The 25,762-nt window shown below is 28.5% G+C and overlaps 1 protein-coding gene across 4 annotated transcripts; it reads right to left on the minus strand.

Annotated features, from left to right (window-relative positions):
* Positions 1 to 303: 303 nt before the first annotated feature.
* LOC107445313 (threonylcarbamoyladenosine tRNA methylthiotransferase) lies at positions 304 to 23,807 on the minus strand. Of its 4 annotated transcripts, none has more exons than XM_016059680.3 (12): positions 23,621 to 23,807; positions 23,292 to 23,440; positions 21,086 to 21,187; positions 19,504 to 19,734; positions 17,148 to 17,268; positions 11,588 to 11,691; positions 9,727 to 9,893; positions 8,711 to 8,856; positions 6,576 to 6,636; positions 4,648 to 4,767; positions 2,452 to 2,598; positions 304 to 521 (listed from the first exon to the last, which is right to left on the minus strand). In XM_016059680.3, exons 2-12 carry the CDS (start codon positions 23,422 to 23,424, stop codon positions 312 to 314), a joined length of 1,542 nt encoding a protein of 513 aa, XP_015915166.2. In that variant the 5' UTR covers positions 23,425 to 23,440; positions 23,621 to 23,807; the 3' UTR covers positions 304 to 311. The 4 variants fall into 4 exon arrangements, with proteins under 4 accessions (XP_015915166.2, XP_071043187.1, XP_071043186.1 ...); XM_071187086.1 differs by having other exon boundaries at positions 23,666 to 23,764; XM_071187085.1 differs by having other exon boundaries at positions 23,543 to 23,628.
* Positions 23,808 to 25,762: the final 1,955 nt, after the last annotated feature.

Consider the following 25,762-nt stretch of genomic DNA (forward strand, 5'->3'; position numbering starts at 1 on the left):
TTTTTCCTATTATGCTAGTGAATAAACAAGAAATTGGAGTTTTTTTTTCTTTCCTAATATGTATTAAAATATTGAGTAACTATAAAAATATGTAAAAAAAAAATTTTAATTGATAAATTAATTAAAATTTAGGCACTGCATGAATTATTAATGAATATTAATTTGTTTTATATTTAAAAATACATAAACCTACAAAAGCTTATTTTTCTCAATTATCTAGTACTCCTTTATAAAATGTAGGGTATATGATGAGAAAAGGAAAATCAGAAATAAAATGATGTAGAACTATTGAAACCAGCAAAATAAATAAGTTAAAATATTTTATTCTGTAATAACTTTATAAGAAGTTCAATTATTAAAATTATCACTGAGAACAATATAATGTTTCTAATTGCAACTTTATAAAAATCTTCACTGTTTGTGGAAGATACTGGTTGTCCAATCATGTAGTGTTTCCCTGCTTTCACTATTTTAACTGTTATGAATTTTCCAAGATACTGTTCTTCTTTAGGAACTAATACCTATGGAGAAATATGAATAGTTAGCATTAGTAATATTATAATTCATGTTTTGGGTATTTTTAAGATAAACTCATTGAGCTGTCAAAAGATTGTGTGCACATAATTTCTGATATGGTTTTGGCTCAAACATTACACTTCGTCTAAGAACTAGCACCCAAACTCCTGGATAACATCAAACTGAAATTTTCCTACTATGCTTTACATTTCCATTGCAACACTTGCAAACTGGTTTTTCGATACAGGAAATCCTGTATCTGAAAGTTCAGGGGGGAAAACGGACTGAAGTTCAGAGGGTTTCTAAATTTTAAAACATGTGAAAATATTTTCGTTCAGTTAAATGCATTTTTTTTCACTCTCATTCTACTACTCTCATATTATAAGCTCACTTTGCGTTTTTATCATAGATAGGAACATATTTTAATTGTGTAGTTAAAGCACATAGACGTATATGTCTATTAGAAAAGGGAGGGGGATGTTATTTTATAGTTTTCTGCAGTGTTGAGTTCTAGAGGTGCTCTAAAAACTATTTAAAAAAATGTTTAGTGCAACAGGCTTAAGTTTATTAAGTGCTAAAATTTTTTTCACTTCATCTAAGAAATACTGTACATACTACATCAGGAGCTATAAGGCAAAATGTTACAATGATGAAGATTTTTACTAGTCAGGTTTGAAAAGTACTTGTTTGAACCTTAATTTCTTTATTAATTAAACAGAAGTTAAGATTAGTTGCCGACGGGAATCTTTTTAAGCTATTTTTTTTATTATGTATATTGCACTACTTTTTTTGATAGGTAATGCTTTTCACAACAAACTTCGAAATTATGCACGTACAATGCTTTTGCCACTTGTAATATGTTAGTTCCAACCACTGCATATTGAGGAAGTTTTTTTTTTGCATTTTAGTATAAAATTTTGTTTAAAAAAAATCCATTGTTTTCTTAAAACATACATTTTATTATACAGTCAAACCTCAATATCTCGAACTTGAAGGGAGAGGAGAAAAAATTTGAGATATCGAAAATCGCATGTTATCGATGATAGAATAAAGAAAAATGCTCTTTACATACCTTATTTACTATTCCATATTTATTCTAAAAACACTTTTTGCACTTTAATTTAAAAAAAGATTCAATTGTTGTTTGCTTTAGAGATGTGTAAGAAAGTTTGTCTATAACACTTTCTAAGTGGAATATAGTATTAAATGTCTCCTCTGACATATTCGGCTGCCTCTCAATAAATCTCCTAACAGTGTCCACTGCAGAAAGTGCATGTTTGTTAGTAACATTGGGCGGTAAATCTTCGATTTCCTCATCCTATTCTTCTGATAGTTCACAAGAAGCTTTCGTTTCAGCGATGATATTGTCATCCCACTGACCACACACTGTTACTGCATCATCGACGTTTACAAACTCATGAAATTCCATGTCATCAAGCTTCACGAGTCCGGTCAATCTGTTCCAGTCATTTTCGGTGTAGTTTTCAGCAGAATTAACGATATTGATTGTTTGACTACTTTCGTGATCTTTAATGAATCCAGACTTCTTGAAGCCATTCATTATCTTAGAGGAAGACACATCATTCCATGCCTTGTCAGATATTCTTTAATTTTAATATTTTTTTAATTTTAGAAAAAAAATCTACTCTATTTATGGAAAAAAAGTTCAAGTTATCGAGGGATTAGAAAAAAAATTCGTGAAATCAAGTTTTTTTTTAACATTGAGTGTATAGGAAATTTTAAGGGAATTTTTTTCTTCTTCGAGATATCGAAAAATTTGTGAAATCGAGGTTCGACTGTATATTGTAAATTTTAAAAAAATCATTGCTTTTACAAAGAGAGTACAATTTTTAACAATGAAAAAAAAAAACTTGTCGATTATGTAGTTTCTCAAAACAAAACTTTAATCCTTTTGAATAACGATAAACTACATACCTGTTCATAGCATTTGTTATGCCCAACATAGTGTTCTCCATCGTGAGATACTTCTGTGACTAAAACTTTTTGGGTACAACCGACATTCTTGTCATAACATGTGTAAGATTGGAAGTAATCACTCAAGGTTTTAGTTCTCTGTTTCACCTGCGATTAAAAACAAATTGTAAACAGGGTTCATACAGAGATCAGAAAAAGAAATCCAAGGAGTCAAAATTTTAAGGACTTATTAAAAATTTAAAAACTTTGTGTGAAAGATAACTAGACAGTTTTTTTTTTTTAAATTAAAAAGCAGTTATTATAAAGAACTTGCAAAAATTTATATTTTGCATAAGATATTTATTTTTAGCCCTTTTGAAATACATTTTGACTTAGTCAAACTTCATCAAGAAAAATAAAGTTATAATTTCACACATAAATGCATTTTCCAGCTTCAAATATTTTAATAAATCTTGTTGGAGTGCATAGTACAGATGTTAAAAGATTAACATAAAAACCTTTCAATCTTATATTTTTAAATTTGAATACATAAGAAAATCTAAGGCATTTTGTACAAAAAAAAAAGTAATTTATTAATTAAGTTTGCTTGTTACATGTAAAATTAAAATTATTTGCTGTTATTTTTTTTTAAAAAGTTTTTCTTAAACTATTATATTTTGACAGCTAAGTCATATCATTTAGTTTCCCTGCTTGGACAGCATATTCATCAGCGAACTTAGAAAGTTTGTCAATGTGACGCAATAATCTAAGGAGTTCCAAGTACTCCTTGGAGACTTTTTTATTTACAAGGAGTTTCTAAGAAGTCTGTACGCACCCTGTGTAAAGTCTTAAGCTTCAGTCCACTGGCATATCAAAATTAATAGATCAATAAATTCTTATTTTTATGCATTAAAAAATTTCTTTATTGAATATCATGTTTTAAAAAAATGTTTTTTTTTGTTTTTCAAATACAGTCACTTTTCCGCAGAATTTTCTTTTATTTACCTGATTTCCACCATAAACTTAAATATAGAAATTTAAAATAAATTGTACAAATGTGATTAAAGTAACTTAATTTGTTGCTTCAGAAATTTAAGACTCTTCAGAAATAGCATCTTTCAAAATGCTTCAATAATGTAATGATATGATCAATCAAGTAAGAGAACTTGATTGATCATATCTTCCCAACATAAGTCACAAATTATTCATTTTAAAAAAAAAATATTTAGTTGCCTTAGAAATTAGTGAAGTTCTTTAACTATATATATTAAAAGAAACTAAATAACAATTTTAAACAAAATATTAAATCACTTCAGATTAGTAGCTCTTAATAAGAAATTATTCTAATTGTAAGATCAAAAGGTAATGGCATCGTAAGACAACTTAAAAAGTTTGACTTATAAAAAAAAGTATTTTTCTATATTATAACATGTTTCTAAAGTTTTAAGTTACAACACAAAATTCAGCTTTTTTTTTCAAAACAGCTGTGGCATATCTGAAATAAAATCATATTTTATACAAATGATGGGAAATTAAAAAAAAAAAAAAAAAATGAAGTCAATAGACTTATTTGAAAAAACTCAGAATTATATCCTTTACTGGGGGGGGAGGGGATGTAAAAGACTTTTTAAACAACAATTACGTTAGTTAAATATATAAAAAGAATGTAAGAGGAGAACAGAAATGTTTCACATTTACAGGGAAAGAAAGATCATAATGACACTTATCGGGTATACGATGGGATGATTCATATAGTTGAAAACAGAAAAAATTAAAAATTCTTAGTGTTCTTTTAATCTTCTCAAATATTTAAATCAATAAACAAATAAAACAACATAAATTTGTCTGATTATTAACAATTTAAAATAGTAAGTATAAAATGTTTACTATTTAAAAATTTCATTCAACTTAAAACATAATTCACACCATCCTAAATAAACTATGAAAAGTGCAGATAATCAAAGGAAGAGAAATATGAAACAATGCTGATAGCAATAAAAAAATTAAAAGCCATAATGCAATGATTCAATCTTCATAATGAATATACACAAATCAAAGGAGAATCACTTATTTAAATGTTTAAGAACCACAAGATTTGCAAAAAAAAACATTATTCAAAATTAGGATGCCACTTTAATATGAAATGGTTCAATTAAAAATGGATTGATCAATATTAAAAATAAATCACATAATTTTTTTGATCGAAAGAATATTTACCTCTTGTCCAGGAATTTTTTTCATTTTTGCAGCTGGAGTGCCAGGTCTGGGAAAAAACTGGTTGATATATAAAACTGGAAAATGGTATTGTTTCACTAAATTTAATGTCTCCTGGAAATCCTACAAAAAGAAAATAAGAGCAATAATATTAGTTGCAAATAATAAAAGCTCAATAATATTGGCATTACTTGGTGAGCTAAGTACTTCTGTTGAAGATTCCTCTAGGAAAACCTATTTTTTAACCTAAACTGCCAAACTTTTATCCCAATCATTTTAAAATCTGATTCTATAGAATCGGAATTACGGATGTTTTTCAACCATTCTGGCAATATTAGCAACTGAGTTAATTGTTTTAATTTTGATATTCTTGAAGATATTAGGCTCTTTAAATATTCTACAAATTTCCAATTTAAAACGTTTTCACCAGAAGTATATTTCTTTAACACTGCCAAGTATGCTTCTGAAAACCTTTTTTTCAAAAACTTATTTTGTGCTCTCAATTTTTAGATAGTAGCCAGGTTTTTGGTTGATATATAAAATGTACATTGAAACTGGCCTATTTTATTTTATAACTGCCATTGACCAACCCACCCGATTTCAACTTTAAACTATTATTGGTCACCCTCGTAGCCTTATAATTTTAAACCTAATCTAGGAGACAAGGGAACTCCTAGATAAAATATTGGGAGAAATTTCCCTTTGTGGAGGACTTTCTTATGGAAGTAACTCGCATTTGCGTTATATGGAGAGGAAAACCTCCAACAGTAAGACTGACTGCAAGGGGACCATTAACTGTGTACCACTGAGGATATTTTACACCAGTGCGAGCCGGGAGCGGCATTCGAATCAACCAGCCATCGCTGGGATTCCAACCCAGTTCATCTGATTGAAAGGCAAATGCTCTATCCCCTGAATCACCACGGCTCAGAACTGGCCTATTAAGAGTTTTATAGATTAGAAACTTTTTTTTTTCTGGAGAGAAAGTGAGATCTTAATAAAGTGTGAAATCCAAAAAGTATTTTGTTGGACATAAAACATAGGATTTCAGAGGTAATGTTGTATTTAGATAGCTAACAAAGGTAACTAAAACTGGAGATAGTTTTAAACTCCTGATGGCCAATTTTTAGATGATTGAGTGTATCACCAGAAGGTGTTTTCTGTACAGGATATACTTTGTTTTAGGAATCATTTACTGCTAATTCGATACAATTTACAGCCATCCTTATATAGAGAAGGCTCCGTTAAAAGCTAGTACACTCCTACAACAATAGACTAATCCTATGATCCCTATTTACAGTGTAGAATAATAAAACTATAGATGTAATTATTATTTTACCAGAATAGCACTCTGGAACTGATAGTATGTAATTCGGCTTTTTTCACAGTTTGACTCTCAAAAAATATGTGAATCCATTCAAATGATTTATATATAATTTTTTTATTTGTTTAACTCTCTATGAACTTTTGTATCTGCATAGAAAATATCAGTTGACGTTTGCAAAACTTTGAGAGCTCCTATTAAAGAAACTTGCTTATTTACAATGAATTTTTTCCTCAGGCAGTTAAAAGGGGGTATAAATCATATTTAGGGACTTTTCTCATGTTTCAAAACATTATCAAACTAATTTTTTTTAAGACATGCTCGCTATAATACACAATCTAACTAAGAATAAAAAATAATAATTTGTAAATATAGTTATTTAACATTCCTTTTTCTATCTTTCTTCACAACTTTAAATAGTTTAAGAAGCAATAAATGAAGTTAGACAAATTCAACTGAATCGAAGGAAAATGTCTATACTAAAATCACAACTGAAAAAAATATTGATTATTTTTGTCAATTTACAATGAAAATAGAAAAAGCAATAAATTTATGTTTATAAAAGTTATATGTTAAATAAAAAGTTGAAAAAAATACAATTTCTTACCTCTGGTGTTTCTGTTGGAAAGCCACAAATGATATCAGTAGCAATAGTTATATCAGGAACTCTATAGAACATAAAATAAAGTAGTATTAAATAAGAATGTTTAGTTAAAACAATAAGATACAGTAAAAGTGTATAAATAAATTTATCAAAAACTGAAAAAAATGTGATACTTAAACGAGAAAAGGGGTCAAATAATAAAATTATAATTCTTGCATTTTTCTTCCGAAATAAAACTTGGAGAATATTATATTCCGTTAACATGTCTTTGTTGCCCTTTTCCACACCAGTATAAAGTTTAGATACATCACAGACTTAAAGTTGTAGGAATTCTCTTTATTTTACCATGTTGTTAGGGCTTTAATGAAACTAGAAATCGCCTAATGCTAAATTAACATCTTCACATAGAAGGTTTTATGAAAAGGAAAGGAGAAATAATGCATTTTTTATTTTCTTCCTTGTTTTTATTAATTTTTTTTCTTCCAATTATTACAGTAAAAATTTTAATTTACTTTATATTCATATTCAACATCATACAGATCATTAAATTTCATTCAAGTGCAGTTAGTCAAGAAACTGAACATTCCTTCAAACTTTATCTTAGTTCTGTAAAAATTTGGTTTGGGTTGCTTAACAGGGTACAGCGCTTTCATTGAATATTTCAGCTAGCTTTCCTCAGTCAAAAAGTTGAGCAGTTTTTATAGGTTTAATGCTAGTTGGTCAACACTGTTTTGGATCTGACTAGTTTGGTATATACCTAGTTATATTGACCATCGGATTCAAACTATCAGCAATAAAGAGAGACAGTCGAGGACAAATTTGAAAAAAATTCTTAGAGTTAATAAAGAAGATGAAGCAGCACAGAATAGATAATATTATATTGTAAATGAAGTCATTTTCCTAAAAAAGAAAAATTTTGTGGACATACAGCGATTATGAAATTTTTTTTTTCAATGCCAACACGATTGACACTCGTTATTCGAGTGTCAGTAGGGCAAATTTTTTGGCCACTCTTTCAGGGCACCATATTAGGTGGGAAAACGTTGCTCTCACAGTAAGGACAGAGAATGAAAGAACATTCATGTCTTGACTGGGATTTGAACCCAGGACTTTTCCGATGTGAGGTCAGCTTCCTGACCACTACACAACAGTCCGGTCGGCATGGAGACAATTGTAATTTATGTAGCTTTCCACATCTGTGGACAATTTATAACACCCTAAAAATAGTTAATAAAGAAGAATGGTATGAATTACTCAAAGATAGGACAAGAGTGCCAAAAATAATTTTAAAAAAAGGAATTTTTTTTAATCTTTGACATTTTCTCAACAATATACACAATAATATTAAAGATTTCACATAAAGATGTTTGTTTCTTTTTTTTTTAATTATAATTTTTTAAAAAATAAAAATAACAATGAATTTTGATGTTTGGAAAGTAAAAATTTTATCTAATTGTTAAAAAATGCCAACATGTCAAACTTAATAATATAAATACGCAATGACATAAATATTAAATCTGGCATTTTTGCCAGTTTCAAATCTGCATCTAATGAGAGAAAATTACAAACTTTCGAGGAACAGAAGCTGACTGTAATACTAAATAAGGATAAGGAAGTTCAGCAAAAGAGGAAAAAGTAATACATAATAAAATCTAATTAAAAATAAATAGTAATGAAAGTCTAGTTTAGAAATAAAATTGTAACAAATAAGAAGATCACATGAAAGATAAAATAGCAGAGATGTAAACCACTTTGAGTGCTGCAATATATTATATAGTGGAAGAGAGTTCAATAATAAATTTTGGAGAATTCAAGTAAATTCTGAAAATATTTTATAAACCTTACAATGAAATAACCAGAAAAATTGGGCATTATAAGAGTGTATCAGCGAAGCACCATCCTCTTTGTCACTGGCAAGCTAATAATATTCTACACTGTTCTTTTCTAGATTGGTACCACATTCCTTGAGCTTGAATTGAGGATTATTCACTTGGATTATTTAAAAGGAGCTTATTTTTTGTTTAAAAAATTTGGTTATGCACCCTGCATAAGTTATAATTACATTTTTTTCTCCAAAATACAATGATTAAATAATGTAAATAGCAATAACTTATTTAAATATAAGTTAATTAATTTACCTTTTCCTTAGGAATTCAACAACTAATTTAAAATCATCTATGCAATATTCTCGTTTCATTTCTCCCAAGACATAATCACTGCCTGACTGAACTGGGACATGCAGGAAAGAATACACTCGTGGATGGGCCAAAATTTTTGACATGTCCTAAAAATTATTTAAAGCAGAAAATAATTTTGTTATAATTTTACTAGTTAAAAGATAGTAACTATTTTGCATTAAACAATAGTTAAATTTGTTAATTATAAGGCAGAGTAATATTTACAGTGCATACATTTTTTTTATCACCATTGATGAATCCATAATTAATGTATCAATGTGCCAAAGAAAAAAATAATATTATGTAAAAATTTTATTCATATGATCAGATTTTCTCTAATTTTCATTCTCAAAGGTTCAAAGAGTGACCTCAAATGTAATTAGTACTAACTATTAATTAAGTTACGAAATTGGACACAAAAACATACTATCTCCAAAAAAACATAGATAAGACAATATCTAGAAAATATGGTTCCAATAATTTAGTCTGAATGCAGTTAAAATTTGGGCACCTTAACATTAATTTGTACTTTATCATATATAAACTTTTTTATCCTCAGAGCAAACTAATTAAAAAAAAATGTTCTTTTTTTCTTTTTTAAATTTATCATTTCATTTAATAACGGTAAAAAAAAATTTTTTAATGTAAGATGTGCATATTTTTATATCATTTTAAACTATGCAATTTCAAAAAACAAAATTTGAACCAAACAAATAAAATAGTTTTCTGTCCATAAAAGCTCAATAAAGTGTATTTTGAAATCTTTAACCATTTTTACAGATTCCGTATTTTATCAATAAAAATTTCATTACTTTTTATTACATAATATACAAAAAGAAAAAGTACAAGTTGATTATAGTATCCAAATATTTAAGGTATGATTATAAAATCCAAACAAAAAAACCCATAAAAAATTTTAGTTGGTAAATTGCTTACGTAATAAAATATTTAGGATATTATTACTACATAATACATACTTCTAAATGCTCTAGTATATATGGTGGATTTGTCATTCCAAGCCGAAGCATGCAGTCATCTGGTATTACCTCTACTAATTGATAAAGCAATTTTGGCAGTGTTTCCCCTATATCTCTTCCATAGGCACCTGTATCTTCTGAAGTTATCCAAATTTCTTTGACACCCTCTGCAAAGTATTATTATTCAGTATTAAAAAACATAGAATAATTTTCAGAACATGATTAGAATAAGCAGTTAAAAAGAATAATTAAATGAAATGCATATCTTTTCCAATTAAATAAAAGATGACAGTTTTACTATACTGCAGACATTGTTTATGGAGAAAAAAAATATGAAGAAAAACAGTGAATTTGATTTAATGGTGAAGCAAATGATTGTTTTGTGCATTATAATTTAAAACATAAACTAAATTTAAAATTGAAGTTTCAATAAGTTCGTTTTTCTTAAACTTTGGTTTAATCTTAAAATGTAGTATTGACTGTTTTAGATGCACTTTCCTACACTGCAGCATAAAATAATTTTCAAAATTTGTTGAAACATGAATTTAACTATTAATAATGATTAAAAAAGAATTAACTTAAAAAAAATTTCAAAATTTAAAAAAAAATATTGCATCCTGACAAAAAATTTTTTTTATTTAAATATATAAAAATTTAAATTTCCACAATTATCGAAAAATTCTAGTATATTGCAAAATATATTACATTTAGAAAACAAAGACCATACACAAGAGAGAAGCACAATATTACCAAATAGATTCTTACAAAATATTTGAATGGCCTCAAAACTTAAATTTCAAACATATTTTTTCATTCAAAAGCTAACAAAATTTATTTTTAAAGTACCAAAATAGCAGAAATTCTTTTTAGAAAGATCCCAGTTGCTTCACACTTCTAATCAAAGTTTCACAGCATTATACTATTTAAATCATTGTGATGATTTAAAAAGGAAAAGAAAATCAAATATCAATGCAATCCGAATGAGTTCGAAAGTAATAACTTTAATGAATACAACCGTGATAACTTTAGTGAATTCAACAAAGGCTTAATTATTCTTTTACCTGAACAATATCCATTAAAAATTGTATTAATATTTTGGTTATTCTTAAAATGATTACTTTAAAATTAGGTCTCTAGTTGATGATATTCTAGCAAGAGTGTACCTATAACCAGATTCCATTTATAAAATACAAAAAGGAGAAAAAATATATACTTAAAGCAGAAAATTTTGACAAGTTAAATATAAATAAAAAACTTCTCCACATAAATAAAAGTAAAAATCTACCTATCTTTTCTCTTTTAACCTAAAAACAAAGAAGGTGGGTTTCAAATTAATAAAAAATATCTATAGATTTTATGTATGTTTCTTACCGCTCATTGCGATTCCAGTTCAATATAGTCAAAAGAATGAAAACAGAATATTTTTTTAATAGAATATTGAAGCACCTTCTTCACAATAATTTTCCCCTATCTAGCAATATTATTTCAAAACTATATTTATCAGAAAATTTTTCATTGAGACACAGTTTTGCAATACACCTTCTATTCACTAACAAGATTCCATTCAGCAAAAAGTTCTTGTCAAGGTCTTCAAGCAAAATAATTTAACACAGGTAAGGGGAAAAAGACAAATAAAATTAATTAGTAAAAAAGTCAAGCTAAAGATCAAGTTAATACAGTTTAAAAACATTCTAAAAACTACAAAAATTTAAAGAAGTCAATTAAAAATATCATCGTTTCTTCTTTCATTATCTATTAAAATATAAATTGACATGACTAACCAGTACAAAAATTAATTTAATTAAAAATACTTTATACTTAGAATTAAATACATTTCAAATGCAGAAATAAAAAGAAGTACCTGCTATTGCTTGCTTTGCACGATCAACAATTTCTTGAATTGGATAACTAGCTAAGTTCCCTCTAGCTTGTTTTGTTTTACAGTATGTGCAATGATTTAAACAACTGCAATTGAAATTATAGCACTAGTTAAAATCAATAAGCTATTACCCAGAAAATTATTCATCATAGCATATAAATTTCTCATATATGAACTCAAAACATACTAAATTTTAAATATAATTAATCTCCGATACATGCAACTTTAAGATATATTTATAAATTTACATTTTGAATCTTTTGGAAATTTGTATTAAGAATATTTTATAAATTTATATTTAGAATATTTAAGAAAATCATGTTTGGAATATTCAGGATAATTATATTGGCACGAAACATGTTGGCACGGCCAAGCGGCTAAAGGAACTCACTTGGCAAGTCGGAGTTCCTGAATTTGATCCCTCAAGTTCTGCCGATTTCTACCAAGATTTCAGAGGCATTTCAATGTGTACATAAGTAATTTAAAATTTTAGTTATTATTTATGGAATGTTTTAGAAGTTTCTTGAACATTCTCTTACGTCATTTCCGTTTCCTTATAGGTTAAATAGTATGTAGGCACTATATAGGTATAATTCATGCCTTTCGAGTGGAAGCAGCATTTACCATGTTCCTTGTATTCTAGATGTTTGTTAATAAATCTGCTCTACTTGCCAGCACAGGGCTTCCACTGGATGAAAACAAGAAAAATAGTTGCTTTAGTTGCATCATATATGAAAAAAAGTCTCCTAAATAGCCTCCAAGATATATAAAATAGGTGCCAACATCATATCCTCCTCTTACATAATTTTAATTATTTGTGCTATAAAAGTATAAAATTCAAATAATGTGCAGTTAGATACTCATATTTTATAAAAAATGTACACTTATTTGTGGATTTACCAACAATATATAGATAGAGGAATGCTGAAGGAACTGCTGTAGAAANCATTTGTATAGCATGAAATTCAAATAATCTGCAGTTAGATACTCATATTTTATAAAAAATGTACACTTATTTGTGGATTTACCAACAATATATAGATAGAGGAATGCTGAAGGAACTGCTGTAGAAAACTTCCAAAATATTTGAACATTTTAAAAATATCTATTTTTAGTTTTATTCTTTATGAGGCATAAGGCTTCAGATATTATATAAGAAACAATAGTTGTAATTAAAAAAAATGCATTGAAAAAAAAAGCTTGAGACTAAAAATTTTAGGCATTATAAAAAATGAAGTAGAAATGACGTTTACTTTCATACCATACCATAAAATAAACCATAAAACTTTACCATAAAATAAAAATTTGCATATAATAAACAAAATATGCATTCCAAAAGTACTTAAATAATTTTCAACAATAATATGAAAGGAAAATTATTATATAGGTACAAATAAATTAAAATTATGAATTTTATGATTGAAAATGAAGTGGGAAAAATACAAACTATGTTGTATAAAATGTGAAATTTATTATTTTCTTAACATTTTCTTGGGGCTTTCAGTATAGAAATCAATTAAATTTGTTTTCCTTTCATGAACAAGTTTATAAATTCTAACCAATTCAATTTCATGTTCTCTCTCTGTTACTCATAATTTTTCATCAGCTTCATGAATTGGCTTCATGAGTTAAACATGAATTGGCAAGCAGACACAGAAGCTGACGAACTAATAAAAATTCACGTTCTACCGCGTTCTGCTCCTCACACCCTCATTCAAAATTAATGAATTGAAAAACACAGGGATGAGAGCAGCTAGAAAGTAAAAAAGAGGAAATCCAAGAATGAATATATATATATATATAAACAAAAATTTGACAAAAAGAGTGAGATCTTTAAACTAGTAAACCATGTGATTATAAATCCTGATGATTAATTTTAATTTGTATGAATATATAAATATTAATCACATGCCTTAATTTTAAATTGAGAGAATATGAATCCCGATATGAGGCTTTTAAATCATGTGAATATGAAACTCTATATAGAATTTTAAGATATGCAGAAATACAAATCATGATGCGTAATTTTTAGAGCACGCAAACACGAATCACGATGCATAATTTTCAAGTTGCGCAAATACAAATCACAGCAAGCATTTTTAAAGCACGTATAAATACGAAAATCGATGCTTGATATTACAACCGCAAAAACTTATCACGACATAGAATTTTAAGCTCGCATGAATACGAATCGCTACATAGGGTTTTGAAAACCGTAAATACAAATTACTATATTGGATTGGATTTCATATAAATACGAAAATCGATGTTTGATATTACAACCGCAATAACGAGTCACGACATAGGATTTTAAGCTCGCGTGAATACGAATCGCTACATAGGGTTTTAAAAGCGCGTAGATACAAATCGCTATATTGGATTTTTAAATCTCGTAAATAAGAATCGCAATGTACGATATTTAAATCGCCTGAATAAGACTCGCAACGTTCAACTTTGAAATCAGGCAAATGCGAAAATCGTGAATACGAATCGCTACATGATAGGGTTTTAAAAGCGCGTAAATACAAATCGCTATATTGGATTTTTAAATCTCGTAAATAAGAATCGCAATGTACGATATTTAAATCGCCTGAATAAGACTCGCAACATTCAACTTTTAAATCAGGCAAATACGAAAATCGATGTTTGATAATAAAATTGCGATTTTAAAAATGCATAAATGCAAAACGAAATATTGGATTTTTAAATCTCGTAACTAAGAATCATAATGTACGATGTTTGAATAGCGTAAATAAGAATCCCATTGCGCAACTTTTAAATCAGGTAAATACGAAAATCGATGATGGATATTAAAACCGCGAGAGACTGGACTTGGAAGTTCTAAAAGGCTAGTTTGTATAGTCTTTGCTTAGACATAATAAATAAAAATTTACAAGATTAATTGAATGAGCAAATAAATATTTTCACCCCAAATCCACCTCTATTATTTTATTTATTTATTTTTTCGTTTACTTTCATGCCAGACCACAGGGTCATGACGTCTGAATTGCAAAAATACGAGCTATCCGGCGGACGAATAAAAATACAGTAAATCTTATTTTCTGTGAAGAGAAAATAGCTAAAATAAGTAAAAATACGGAAGGGTTCGCAGCTAGGATGTAGTTTGAATTTTTCGTTTATCTTTGAAAATCGTAAATAAATATTCGTAAATAAATATGATTATTTTATTTCAACGATTGAATTTTCAAAAAAAAAAAAACAGGATATTTATTTTTTTTAAAAAAAAAAAACTTTTAGAGAATCCGAGTTTTTGATAAAAAGGCTGAAATTTGAAAGGCAAAAGCGAAAAAATCTCATCCCTGTATAAAGATCAACCAGTTTTATCCCAAGGAAATGATGTTTTGAGAAAATTCAGAGGGAGGAATGAGGACTTCAATGCTTTCGCTCTGCGGAAAATTAAATTCCTCATAAAATATTTTAACTTGTTCAAAAANTGCAAAAATACGAGCTATCCGGCGGACGAATAAAAATACGGAAAATCTTATTTTCTGTGAAGAGAAAATAGCTAAAATAAGTAAAAATACGGAAGGGTGGGTTAGCAGCTAGGATGTAGTTTGAATTTTTTGTTTATCTTTGAAAATCGTAAATAAATATGATTATTTTATTTTAACGATTGAATTTTCAAAAAAAAAAAAAAAGCGGGATATTTATTTTTAAAAAAAACTTTTAGAGAATCCGAGTTTTTGATAAAAAGGCTGAAATTTGAAAAGCAAAAGCGAAAAAATCTCATCCCTGTATAAAAATCAACCAGTTTTATCCCAAGGAAATGATGTTTTGAGAAAATTCAGAAGGAGGAATGAGGACTTCAATGCTTTCGCTCTGCGGAAAATTAAATTCCTCATAAAATATTTTAACTTGTTCAAAAATCAAAAAAATTTCCGCGGAAATCTGCGGAAGAATCTCATCCCTGAAAACAAGTGCAGTTGCAATACTTGACCTTGAGTCATTATTTCGTTTCGTTGGCTGTCACTATGCATTTTAAAAAAGGAAAAGCAGAAATGAGAGGATTTTTTAAAAAATAAGAAAAATAGGATATAACAGGAGAAAAAAAAGGAAGAGTGCCGAAATAATGGAAAAAGTAGGGGAAATATGACGTCTGTGGTCCCTGCAAACTTCAATATTCCAAATCGAACGGAACATCAAAACAAACCGATCCAAAATTGTAATTACTTGTGGACCCTTATTCTGCCACACTACACATAAAAACAGGGAGTCTTATTTTTATTTGCTACAGAATAGGTGAATTTAAAACTCGAATTTCTTTTCTCGGCTTTAATTTGCAGCTGCTTAGTTTAGACATTTGAAGAAAAGAAAAAGAAATATTGCAATTTAATTTATCTATCAAGTTTTTATTTTGTTTATTTTTCTAACTGAAGCATTTCCAAATTTAAAGCTTATCAAAAAAATTACGATCCCAATTCGACAAAACGAATATCACCATTACCTTTTTTTCTATTGTAAATCGCTCTAAAAAAATTAACTACCTATTTTGTGTAATTAAAGACAATTTTTTTTTATTTTGCTACTTCATTCAAATTATAAGAGGGGAAAAAACGTAATCCTCAGAGATATTACATGAGGAGCATTCACGCAGTGTGAATTCCAATTCTATTAGTCTGATTGGTTAAACATGTCTGTCTTGCTTTTGACATCAGTGAGGAAGAATAAAGCTTGGATAAAACGAAAACGTGCGGCAAAAAAAAAAGTGGGGGAAGAGGGAAACTCAAGATGTTATTCTTAATTTTAGTCGCTAATTGGCTTAAAAAAGTCACAGATTTTACGCAACTCATTGCAAATTAATTGTTTTTACTCATATTTCTACTAAAATAGTCGCCCTAGTTGCTATTGCTTTAAAATAGTCGATTTAGTAACCTTTTCAGTTGCCAATGGCAGCCCTGCCAGCATAAATTATATTCTTCCTATGCAAAAATATTTAATAAATATTTTGGAAAAGTGAATATTTAGGATAAGAGATTGTTTTTCAAATTACTTAAAACATTTTAAATTGGTTGTTAGCATATCCTCAGTGAGATTTTATTAAAATTTAACTAACTATATTAATGAAATTCATTTAAATGGACGATACAATGAACCAAAAAAATAAATAATTTTAACATAAGTAATTTTAACATAACTTGCTTCTAGACAGTAATTGCAGTTAAAATTAACTAACAATTTCTTGATTTTTTGAACAATTTGTGTAAAATTTAAAATAATGGATCATAAGTAGCAAATTTTACCATTAAAATTACATATTTTAGTTTTATCGCTAATAATAAGATTACAGCAATAAAAATACTTATAGCAACAGATGAAATTAAATTTTGAAAAATACATACATGAAACAAAAATCGTGTAATTGTAAGAAAATCGGAAAAACAAATGTTGAGAAAAGATACATTGAATAAATGAAGAACAATGAATGAAGAGACATTAGAATTTAAGTAAAAAGTGCTAATCAGGACTACTGAAATAAAAGATATAAAACAGCTAACAATTTATAAAAAAGATGTTACTATACCCAGTATTGATAGGGATAATTTCTATCAGTTCATTTCTTCTAACTTTTGGTAACTGCAGTGATGCACCACCAAGTTTTTTACCAGAAGCTCTTTTACTTCCAAGTAGTTGAACAGAATGACCTTAAAAAGAGGCAATAACAAAATATATAATGTGGGTGATTTCCTCAAAACTTTTGCCCAAAATATTATCTCATAGTTTATTTATATTGATAATGTTACATTAAAACCATGCATTTAAGTATACAAAATGACCAGCAATGAAAAAAGTTTAAAATTAAAAATTTAGATACAGTTTTAAATTATAATTGCATGGAAAAATGTAATTACTGTCCCTTCACTTAATGCTTTAAAAAAATAAGAAAATATTTAATTTTTTCTCTATGAATCAGTAATTAATAAGTAAATTAAAGGAAACATTTGAAGAAATATTAAGAATTTTTACATTTTCATTGTAAAAACATCTTTGTATCACTTAGATTTTTATATTATCTTAAGTAAAATCACAATATTTATATTTTAAAAAAAATTTTAAAACACACACACAAGTTAAAACACCAAAACTCTTGCTTGTTATTTTAAAATGTGTTTTTGGGTACTAGGACAGTAATTATCAAGATGGACAGTAATGACAATATATAATTTTTTTTCTTCTTAACTATACCATTTACTCTACAATAATTTATAAACCTAATAGACATTATTTGTTTTACATTTCAAAATATAATTTGTATATTTCTTCTAAATTATTGACAATTTAAAAATGAGTAGAGATTAGCCTTGGTGGTATTTTTTGAATGACACATAATTTAAATTTTTGTTTATTTTATCTGTGCAACCAAAAAAAAAAAACTTTTCATCCAAACAGTCGAATAAAATTTTAGCAAACTTTCTACTTGGGTAGAAGTTCAATTTTTAATCTTTTTTTATTACCTATATACATACAATTATTCTAAAATTAAGAAACGTAGACAAATAAGTAAAACTGAAATTGCATATTTCTCTAATACGTAAAAATTGTTTTGTTTCTTAAAGTAACAAAATTCTTATTTATACTCACAATTTTTTAAATGAAAACTGACCAAAAAAAATAAAATAATTTAACCTTTTCAATTCTGAGTGCTTTAAAATATTATTTAAATTATTATTTATGCATTAATTTATTTGAAATATATGATCTAATATTACTGTATATAAACTAATAATCATAAAATAATGTGGTATCAAAATATTAAGATACAAAAATTTTAAATTTCAAAGTGACTACTTTTGATGTCACTGCATACGTGACAGTGAAGTACAAAAAGTAAAAGCAATTGTGCAAATATTCTAAATAATGCAATTAAAACACAAAACAAAATGTATACATAATTATCTAAACAACACAATAATAGTTAACAATTTTATCTCAATAGTATTAAATAGCTGTCAGAAATTTGCTCTTAAATTTTAAAACTTATTATTCTCATGTTTATTAACAATGTTATAAAACATAAGAACAATGTTACTTATAAAAATCATCTTTTCTTATTGTCTTTTCTTATACATGGGAAAGTAATGATATTTTACCAATATTTTATTTTTAAATACAATTTAAGAGCAAAATGTATTTGAAGCATATTTTTTCAACTCCTTGTGAGTATTTCGAGCAAAACATACCATGAAATAAAGAAAATAAATGTTTATAATAAATATTGCTTAAGGACGCAAAAGTTAACAAATTGAGAAAATAACCCATAAATATTCAATATTGATCAACGAGAATTGCTTACTTAGTAAGAAACTATAAGAAACTCTAGTAGTCTAGAATCGTTAATAAGACTTGTACTTCTTACCTTAAAATGCTCAAATTTACTTTTGTATTAGTACAGTAATTAACTTTTACATGAGTATACAGTAATATCTATTGTACTATTTAATATACTGTTAGGTATTGATTTGTTAACTAGATACCACAAGAAAATGTCTGCATCTGAAAATGATGACAAATGTTTATCAGTTACATCTAAACTCAGTTAATTATCTTAAACTTTATTTTTAGCAACACTTAAAAACAAATTTACAGTTCCTTTATGTTTTGTGCAAACTGATTTTTTTCCCCATTATTATGTTTTTTCGAAAGTTTAATTTTATTTGTGTAAATTAATTATAAAAAGTCTACAAGGGACAAATTCACTGGTCAGTGGAACGTTTTTAAGCAAGCTATGTCTGGTACCCACCGAAAGGTTGAAATTCTATCTGAAATATAAGTCATTATATAGTAAATATATATTTTAAAATATCAGATACGTTTTAACCTAATATTATGTAAAAAATATATATATTATGAAAAAATTTAATAAAAGAAAAGAAAAATACCTTTAAGCGTTTCTTCCACAACTTCAACTACACGATCAATTTGCTGCACACCAATCATACTCAGACTTTGTAAATAAGGAGTTTTGGGAGCAGCTTGAGAAACACATCCAGCAACAATAACTTGCTTATTCTTTTTCCTCCCTTCCTCGATAGCATTACGAAAGTGATCTTCTGCTGGATTTTTTACAGTGCAACTATTTAATAACCAGATATCACCAAGATCAGAATCATCTGAAAATCATATAATAAACACCTTTTATGATTCGAATTGTTTTGAATTTTCAACGATAGTAAATAATAAATAAATTTGAAATCATCAGAAGATATTACTTTATGTGTATGAAATGATATATACACCCTTCATCCAACTGAAATCTGATGTTATAAGCTGAAGCCGATAAATTGTTATTACACAAAAATACCAAGAAAAACAAAAAAAATTATAACTAAAAAATACTAAAGTAATTTCAACAAAACATTGACAACTTTTATTAAACTTAGGAAAGTAAAAAAAATTAAAGCTCAACTTGTTTTTTTTTTTTTTTTTTTTTGTTTTTTTATGTGATTTGTACGATAAAGTACCCTGTAAAATTAAAAATACATTATTAAAAATATTATTCTGGTTCTAACCAGCTATTTCATAATAAACGCCCATAAACTGCAAAAAAATATTTTTTATAACTCAAATATTAAATCCCAAAGCAAACCATTTCACAAAAAGAATGAATAAAATTTTCAAACAAGAAAACTACGATTATAAGGATTGTTAATGGGTTCTTTTAACCTAGTGAATTTTACCTGCTGATTTTCAAGTGACAGTGCAATTTATACCTACTGATTATCAATGTTCTTTAATTATTTCAAATTTGCTCAATGTATTAATTATTTCAAAAGCTAACGTTTTTATCCTAGTTTTCGGCCATCTCAAGAAAAATTCCGTTGTTGTGCAACTTTTGCTTCATTCATAAAGATTCATGACATTTACATTTAGTATGTGGCAACATCCAGTGAAATAATGGTTTAAATAACTTTTTGAACCTTTTTTTTAAAATCAAATGACTTATTGAGACTGAAAATATTATGTTTTGAAAGTGCAAAAAATATTCAATACTTATTTTAGAGGGGTTTTTTATAGCAATAACAAATATATAAACTAATATTTCAGTTATTATGTTGAAATAAATGATTGAGTGAGGATTTTCAAAAGAGATGTTACAATAACATATCTCTGGAATAGCAAAGATAATTTAATATATCCATTAAAATGGAAAGGTAACAGTAATAAATACCATGCTTATTTAAATTAAAATGACAAGATTAATCATGTGTGATATGATACTAATTAGGTAGAACAGTTAAAGTCACAAATAGAATAGTTATTAAAACCAAGATGTGTTTCAGTGCAACATAGTACTTCTTTTAACAGTCTAATTTTTTGCTTTTCTCACCAACTTACATAACTTATCGAATTTTACAATCTGAGATTTTCCAATCCATGCCATTTTATTATCCTGATGATACTGCACATGTTGCACCGTGTAACAATTTTTAAAACTTATATTTTTATTAAGAAAAATGTCACCTGTTATACTGTATCCTGCTTGATCCAATAAACCAGCCATGTATTCACTATCGGAGCTATTATGAGCACAACCCCATGTCTTTACATAAACTTTCTGAGATCCTATAAAATATAATTTTTTTCATTAATTATTTAAAAATACTTCATACACTTTTAATTTCTAAAGAAATTTTTTTTTTATTTCCAATGGCAGAGAACTTGACATAAAGGGGAAAAAAAAAAAAGAAAAAAAAAATAGTCATTGTCTCATTCGGCCTCGAGCCTCCCAATATCGCTCGACCAAGGAACTCCCACGCAGCGCTTTGCAGTGCGAAATGTGATGACCATCCATGATGACGTGATCCCCACAGAAATAACAAAAGGGGTCCGGGAGGACACCAATAGAAAATAGATGTCCAGCCAGACAGTCATGCTGGGTAGAAAGTCTGAACATCGCAACCGCATCATGTCGAGGATACTCCGGAATACTCAGCAGATCTAAATGTCCCCAACTTTTGGAAGCAGTACGTGTCCTTACATCTCTATAAAATCAAGAAAACACTCTGTTCTTAATAAGTCACTTCATATTACAAAAAGAAACGTTATTATTCATGAGCTGCAACACCTCAGTGCCTCTCTTCGCTAGTGCGTCTGCCCGCTCATTTCCACTAAGCCCACAATGAGCCAGAACCCAGTGCAGAACAGTCGCTTTTCCCAATTGTTCCAGTTTTTTAATGGATAATTGGCAGTCCAATATATCCCTAGAAGATGGGACGAGTATAGAGCATATGGACTGAATAGCAACTCGGGAGTCAGATAAGATAACAGCATTTTAAAATTTATCACTAAGAACAACTTTCTAAAGAAATTTAGTTCATGCATTTAAATAAAATACAAGATTGCAACTATAAAATCAGAAAGAAAGTTTCATCAGTCCCTTTTGAATTTTTACATAAAATAACTTCAAGAATGAAAACTGAAATAAAAAAATTACAAAATATCTATTATTTTAATTAACATACATATCTTATTTATTATTCTAAACTAAGATAACTCGTTTACATTAGACCTATTTTAGCACTTTAATTCTGCAATTGGAAATCAAATAAAAACACATAAGTTAAGTCAGTAAAATGTCATGAAAAAAATTAAGGTGAAAAATTAAGTTATTATTGATAACTACAGATTTTCCTTTTAAAGGTTGAATCTATAAACAAAAATGTATGGTCTCTCTCGATTATACACATTTTTCGATACTGGGTGAAATTTACAAAAACCTATTAGTGAGACAGAAAAGCATGTCTCTAATAAAATTTTGATTGAGAAAATCAACACTGATAACAGTCTATGATCTTTTGATTCCCTGCTTGTAATTAGAGACAATTCTGATTGTAACAAAACTTTGCATCAGGATTCAAATAAATGTATTTAATGTAAAATATCATATATGCAGATTATTAATTGATCATTACAGATGCAAAAACTATTTTTAGTCTAACTTATTATACGTTTACTAAAAATTCATACCTTAACAAACAATAAGGATTTAGATGCAATAACAGCAACATTCTGTTATGTTTTGATAACCTCTGCTCTCAGGGAAAGACCAGTTAAAAACCCAGTTTTCCCACCAACTCCTTGATGTAATACTAGGCCCAGGAAAGCTGTAGTGCAGCCGAGAAAGATAACTACATCCAAGGGTTAACAAATGTTTCACAGGCCCAGGACAAATTTTATTGCACGCCTCTTAAATTGCCATATAAAATGTCTGCTACTTTTTTACTGATATTCTAGTATTTCTAAATTTAGTATGGAGTTAACTTGTGTACCCTATCTTATCGCACTAATGAGAGTAAGACCTGGATATTTGGCTTTTTCTAAAAAAAAAAATTCAATTACGAAAAACAGTAGTATATCTAAGATTTTTCAGAAATTAGCACACAATTAAACAATGAATATCTTAATTGAACTTGACAGTTTCTAGGTCAAACAGCTTAGCTCCAACATCAAGTTTTCAAATGTTCACAAGCTGGTCTTACCCAAATTTTCCCTACGTAATGTTTTTTCAAAATAATTAAACTGTGTCGCATAACAACTGACATTATCATACATTTACACTCGTTTATTATTTTCACCTTGCAAGCACTTTTAAAAATCAAGTGCGAAAACTTTAAACTTATTCCTTAATACAGTTTAAATAATAATAGTATAATACATTATCACTTACCAGGTATTATACTGTCTGCAAAAATTTCTTCTTTGGGCTCATTCTTCCTTCTCACTTTATTTACAGGACTTGATAACTTAACTTGTCCTAAATCTTCAATATCATCAACGCCTTCTTCATCAGGAATACCCATTGCATATATATCTACACTAAAAATGAAAAATTTCGCATTGACAAAAACACCAGTGTTTTATTACTGAGAGTATTTACTTAACAAAAGAGTGAAATTTAAGAGTAATTTTAACATATACGATAAAATATAACTCTGTCAAAAACTATAAATATATATCAGCAAGTATAATTAGAAAGTAATCGCTTGGTAAACAAACCAACGTGAAAGACGAATGTGTAAATTTTTAGACAAAATATAGAACCTAGCTCTTGGTCATTTAATAACGCTTTGTTTCAGATTTTTCAGTTGCTGTTTTAATAAGCATAAAAATGAATACTAAAAAATTGTTGAGTTTAATCCGTTGACAAAAGTTCTGTATACGAACATTGTTTCTTATGATCTCATCTGCAATTTAGAATTAGCTTTGACCTAACTTTCTAAAACCTGTTTCTAATATGTGGTAGGGGTTCCGCAGTGGACTGATCGTTAAGACGCGGCTCCGAAATCAAGTATCACTGAGGTCAGTGTATGGGTGGGTGACCACTTGGATCAATCTGCGTAGGGACTGAGAGTGGGTGGTATTGGTCCTCGTTAAACTGTTCTATCGTAAAGTGCTCAACTTCGCGTGCAGGTCGTCTGGCTACCGACGCGGGCTGCCATCCCCTCTGCAGAGGATCAAAATTGTGATGGCATGTCTTCGGATCATTCTCAACACAATATTTGTGGTAGGTATTTTATTTACGTAACACTAGAGTTGCACAATGGGCAAATGGCGACGGTCTGGGTAACATCCATGAGGATCCATTGTATAGGGGATAGTTCCCGTGCTTTGGTAACCCATCGTGCGCACGAACTTTACGGTGCGACGGTTAAACGAGGACCGATACCGCACACCCTCGAGCCCAACGCTGGCTGATCAAAGTGGTCACCCACCCGCTTTCTGACGGCAGCCAATGAGGCTTGACTTCGGTGTTTTACCTCCTTTTAGTTAAAGGCTTATTATTTTTTAAGTGTTAAAAAATGCGGCTTTTTTTTTTTAAATGCTGAAACGTTTTGAAACAATATCGTCGATAGGATGATTATCATTACGAAGCAAACTAAATTATACAGGTTTGCAAATTATAAAGACGAAATTCATCAATCAACGTATCGGGTCTTAAAAAACGAAGCGCATTTATCATATTTTTGAAAAAAAATTCAAAAATACCATTGGAATTCATATATCAAATAATTATAAATTTCGAAAAAAAACTCATTGTCATGTCATTGAGAGCAAGAATATTTTAATCGCATGCGATTCGCATATGCGATCTCACGCTTATGCAATTCACGCATGCGCTAACAGTGCTAAATATTGTGCCCATAGTGCCTTGCTTCACTGGTGACACTTTGTCCATTGATATGGTAGATCATGGAAGTCAAGCATCATTGGCTGTGGTCAGTAAGAAGGTGGATGACCACTTTGATCAGTTTGCAAAGATACAAAGAGCGTGCGGTGTCAGTTCTCATTAATCTGTTCTATCGTGAAAAGCCCATCCTTGCGCGCGCGTCGTCATGCTACCAGAGCAGTCGTGCCACCCCCTCTGCAGAGTAATAAAATTGTAATGTGATGTAAATTAAGTACTTTTACTTCTAATTACTTACTCTCGCTCCGACTGTACTTTAAAAATTTCATATTTTATTTTCAGGAGAAAGAAAGTGATAGCAAAATTATTTCATTATTGATTTTATCAGAGGGAACCAAGAATTTAATAGAAAATTTACTGTTTGTATAAAGAAAAAAAAATCTCTATTTGTGAATTTTTATAATAATTTTCAAAATATGTACCTTTATAATACAAATTCGGGTTGCTCCGATAGTCAGCCGAAACATTCAAAGAAGGAGTAAAAGATATCACGATTTCTTTTATCTCGTGTTCTATGGAAAATTTGCCATAGAACATGAAATCGCAAACTCGTTGGGAGAATAAAAATTGCGAAAAATCAAGCAAGCTTTTCAATCTAAGGGGGGCTGAAAAGTGGGGGCCAGTCGTGAATAGTCATAGCATAAGATAGTCTTCAGCAAACATCAAAAGTACAACTTCTAAGCATCTTCAATTGCGTTCAGGAATCGTACCTGCATTGCTGTAGACTTAATAAGGTCGACTGGTGTTACTTCGAAGAACTGTGCTAATAATTATTAAAATAAACCTTTTTTTTATTCCGCAAGTCAGTAATGGTCAGTTTTTGCAACTGTTTTTTAAGCGAGACGCTAAATCGGAATCTGCATGGGTTTTCCTAGACTTTCGCTCAATCGAATATTATTAGCGACACCATGTTCTATCATAATATATATATACATTGTTTCTTATGATCTCAT

Source organism: Parasteatoda tepidariorum, chromosome 10 (assembly GCF_043381705.1).
Source record: "Parasteatoda tepidariorum isolate YZ-2023 chromosome 10, CAS_Ptep_4.0, whole genome shotgun sequence".
In the NCBI taxonomy this organism is placed as follows: Eukaryota; Metazoa; Arthropoda; class Arachnida; order Araneae; family Theridiidae; genus Parasteatoda; species Parasteatoda tepidariorum.

Excerpts from the sequence above, each read along its gene's own strand:
- LOC107445313 (XM_016059680.3), bottom strand. The coding sequence starts at position 23,424 with ATGGGTATTCCTGATGAAGAAGGCGTTGATGATATTGAAGATTTAGGA. Across the intron at positions 11,692-17,147 it reads ATTATCCCTATCAATACTGG|TTGTTTAAATCATTGCACAT; the intron begins GTATAGTAACAT and ends TTTCAATTGCAG. Across the intron at positions 522-2,451 it reads ATAACAAATGCTATGAACAG|GTATTAGTTCCTAAAGAAGA; the intron begins GTATGTAGTTTA and ends ATTTCTCCATAG.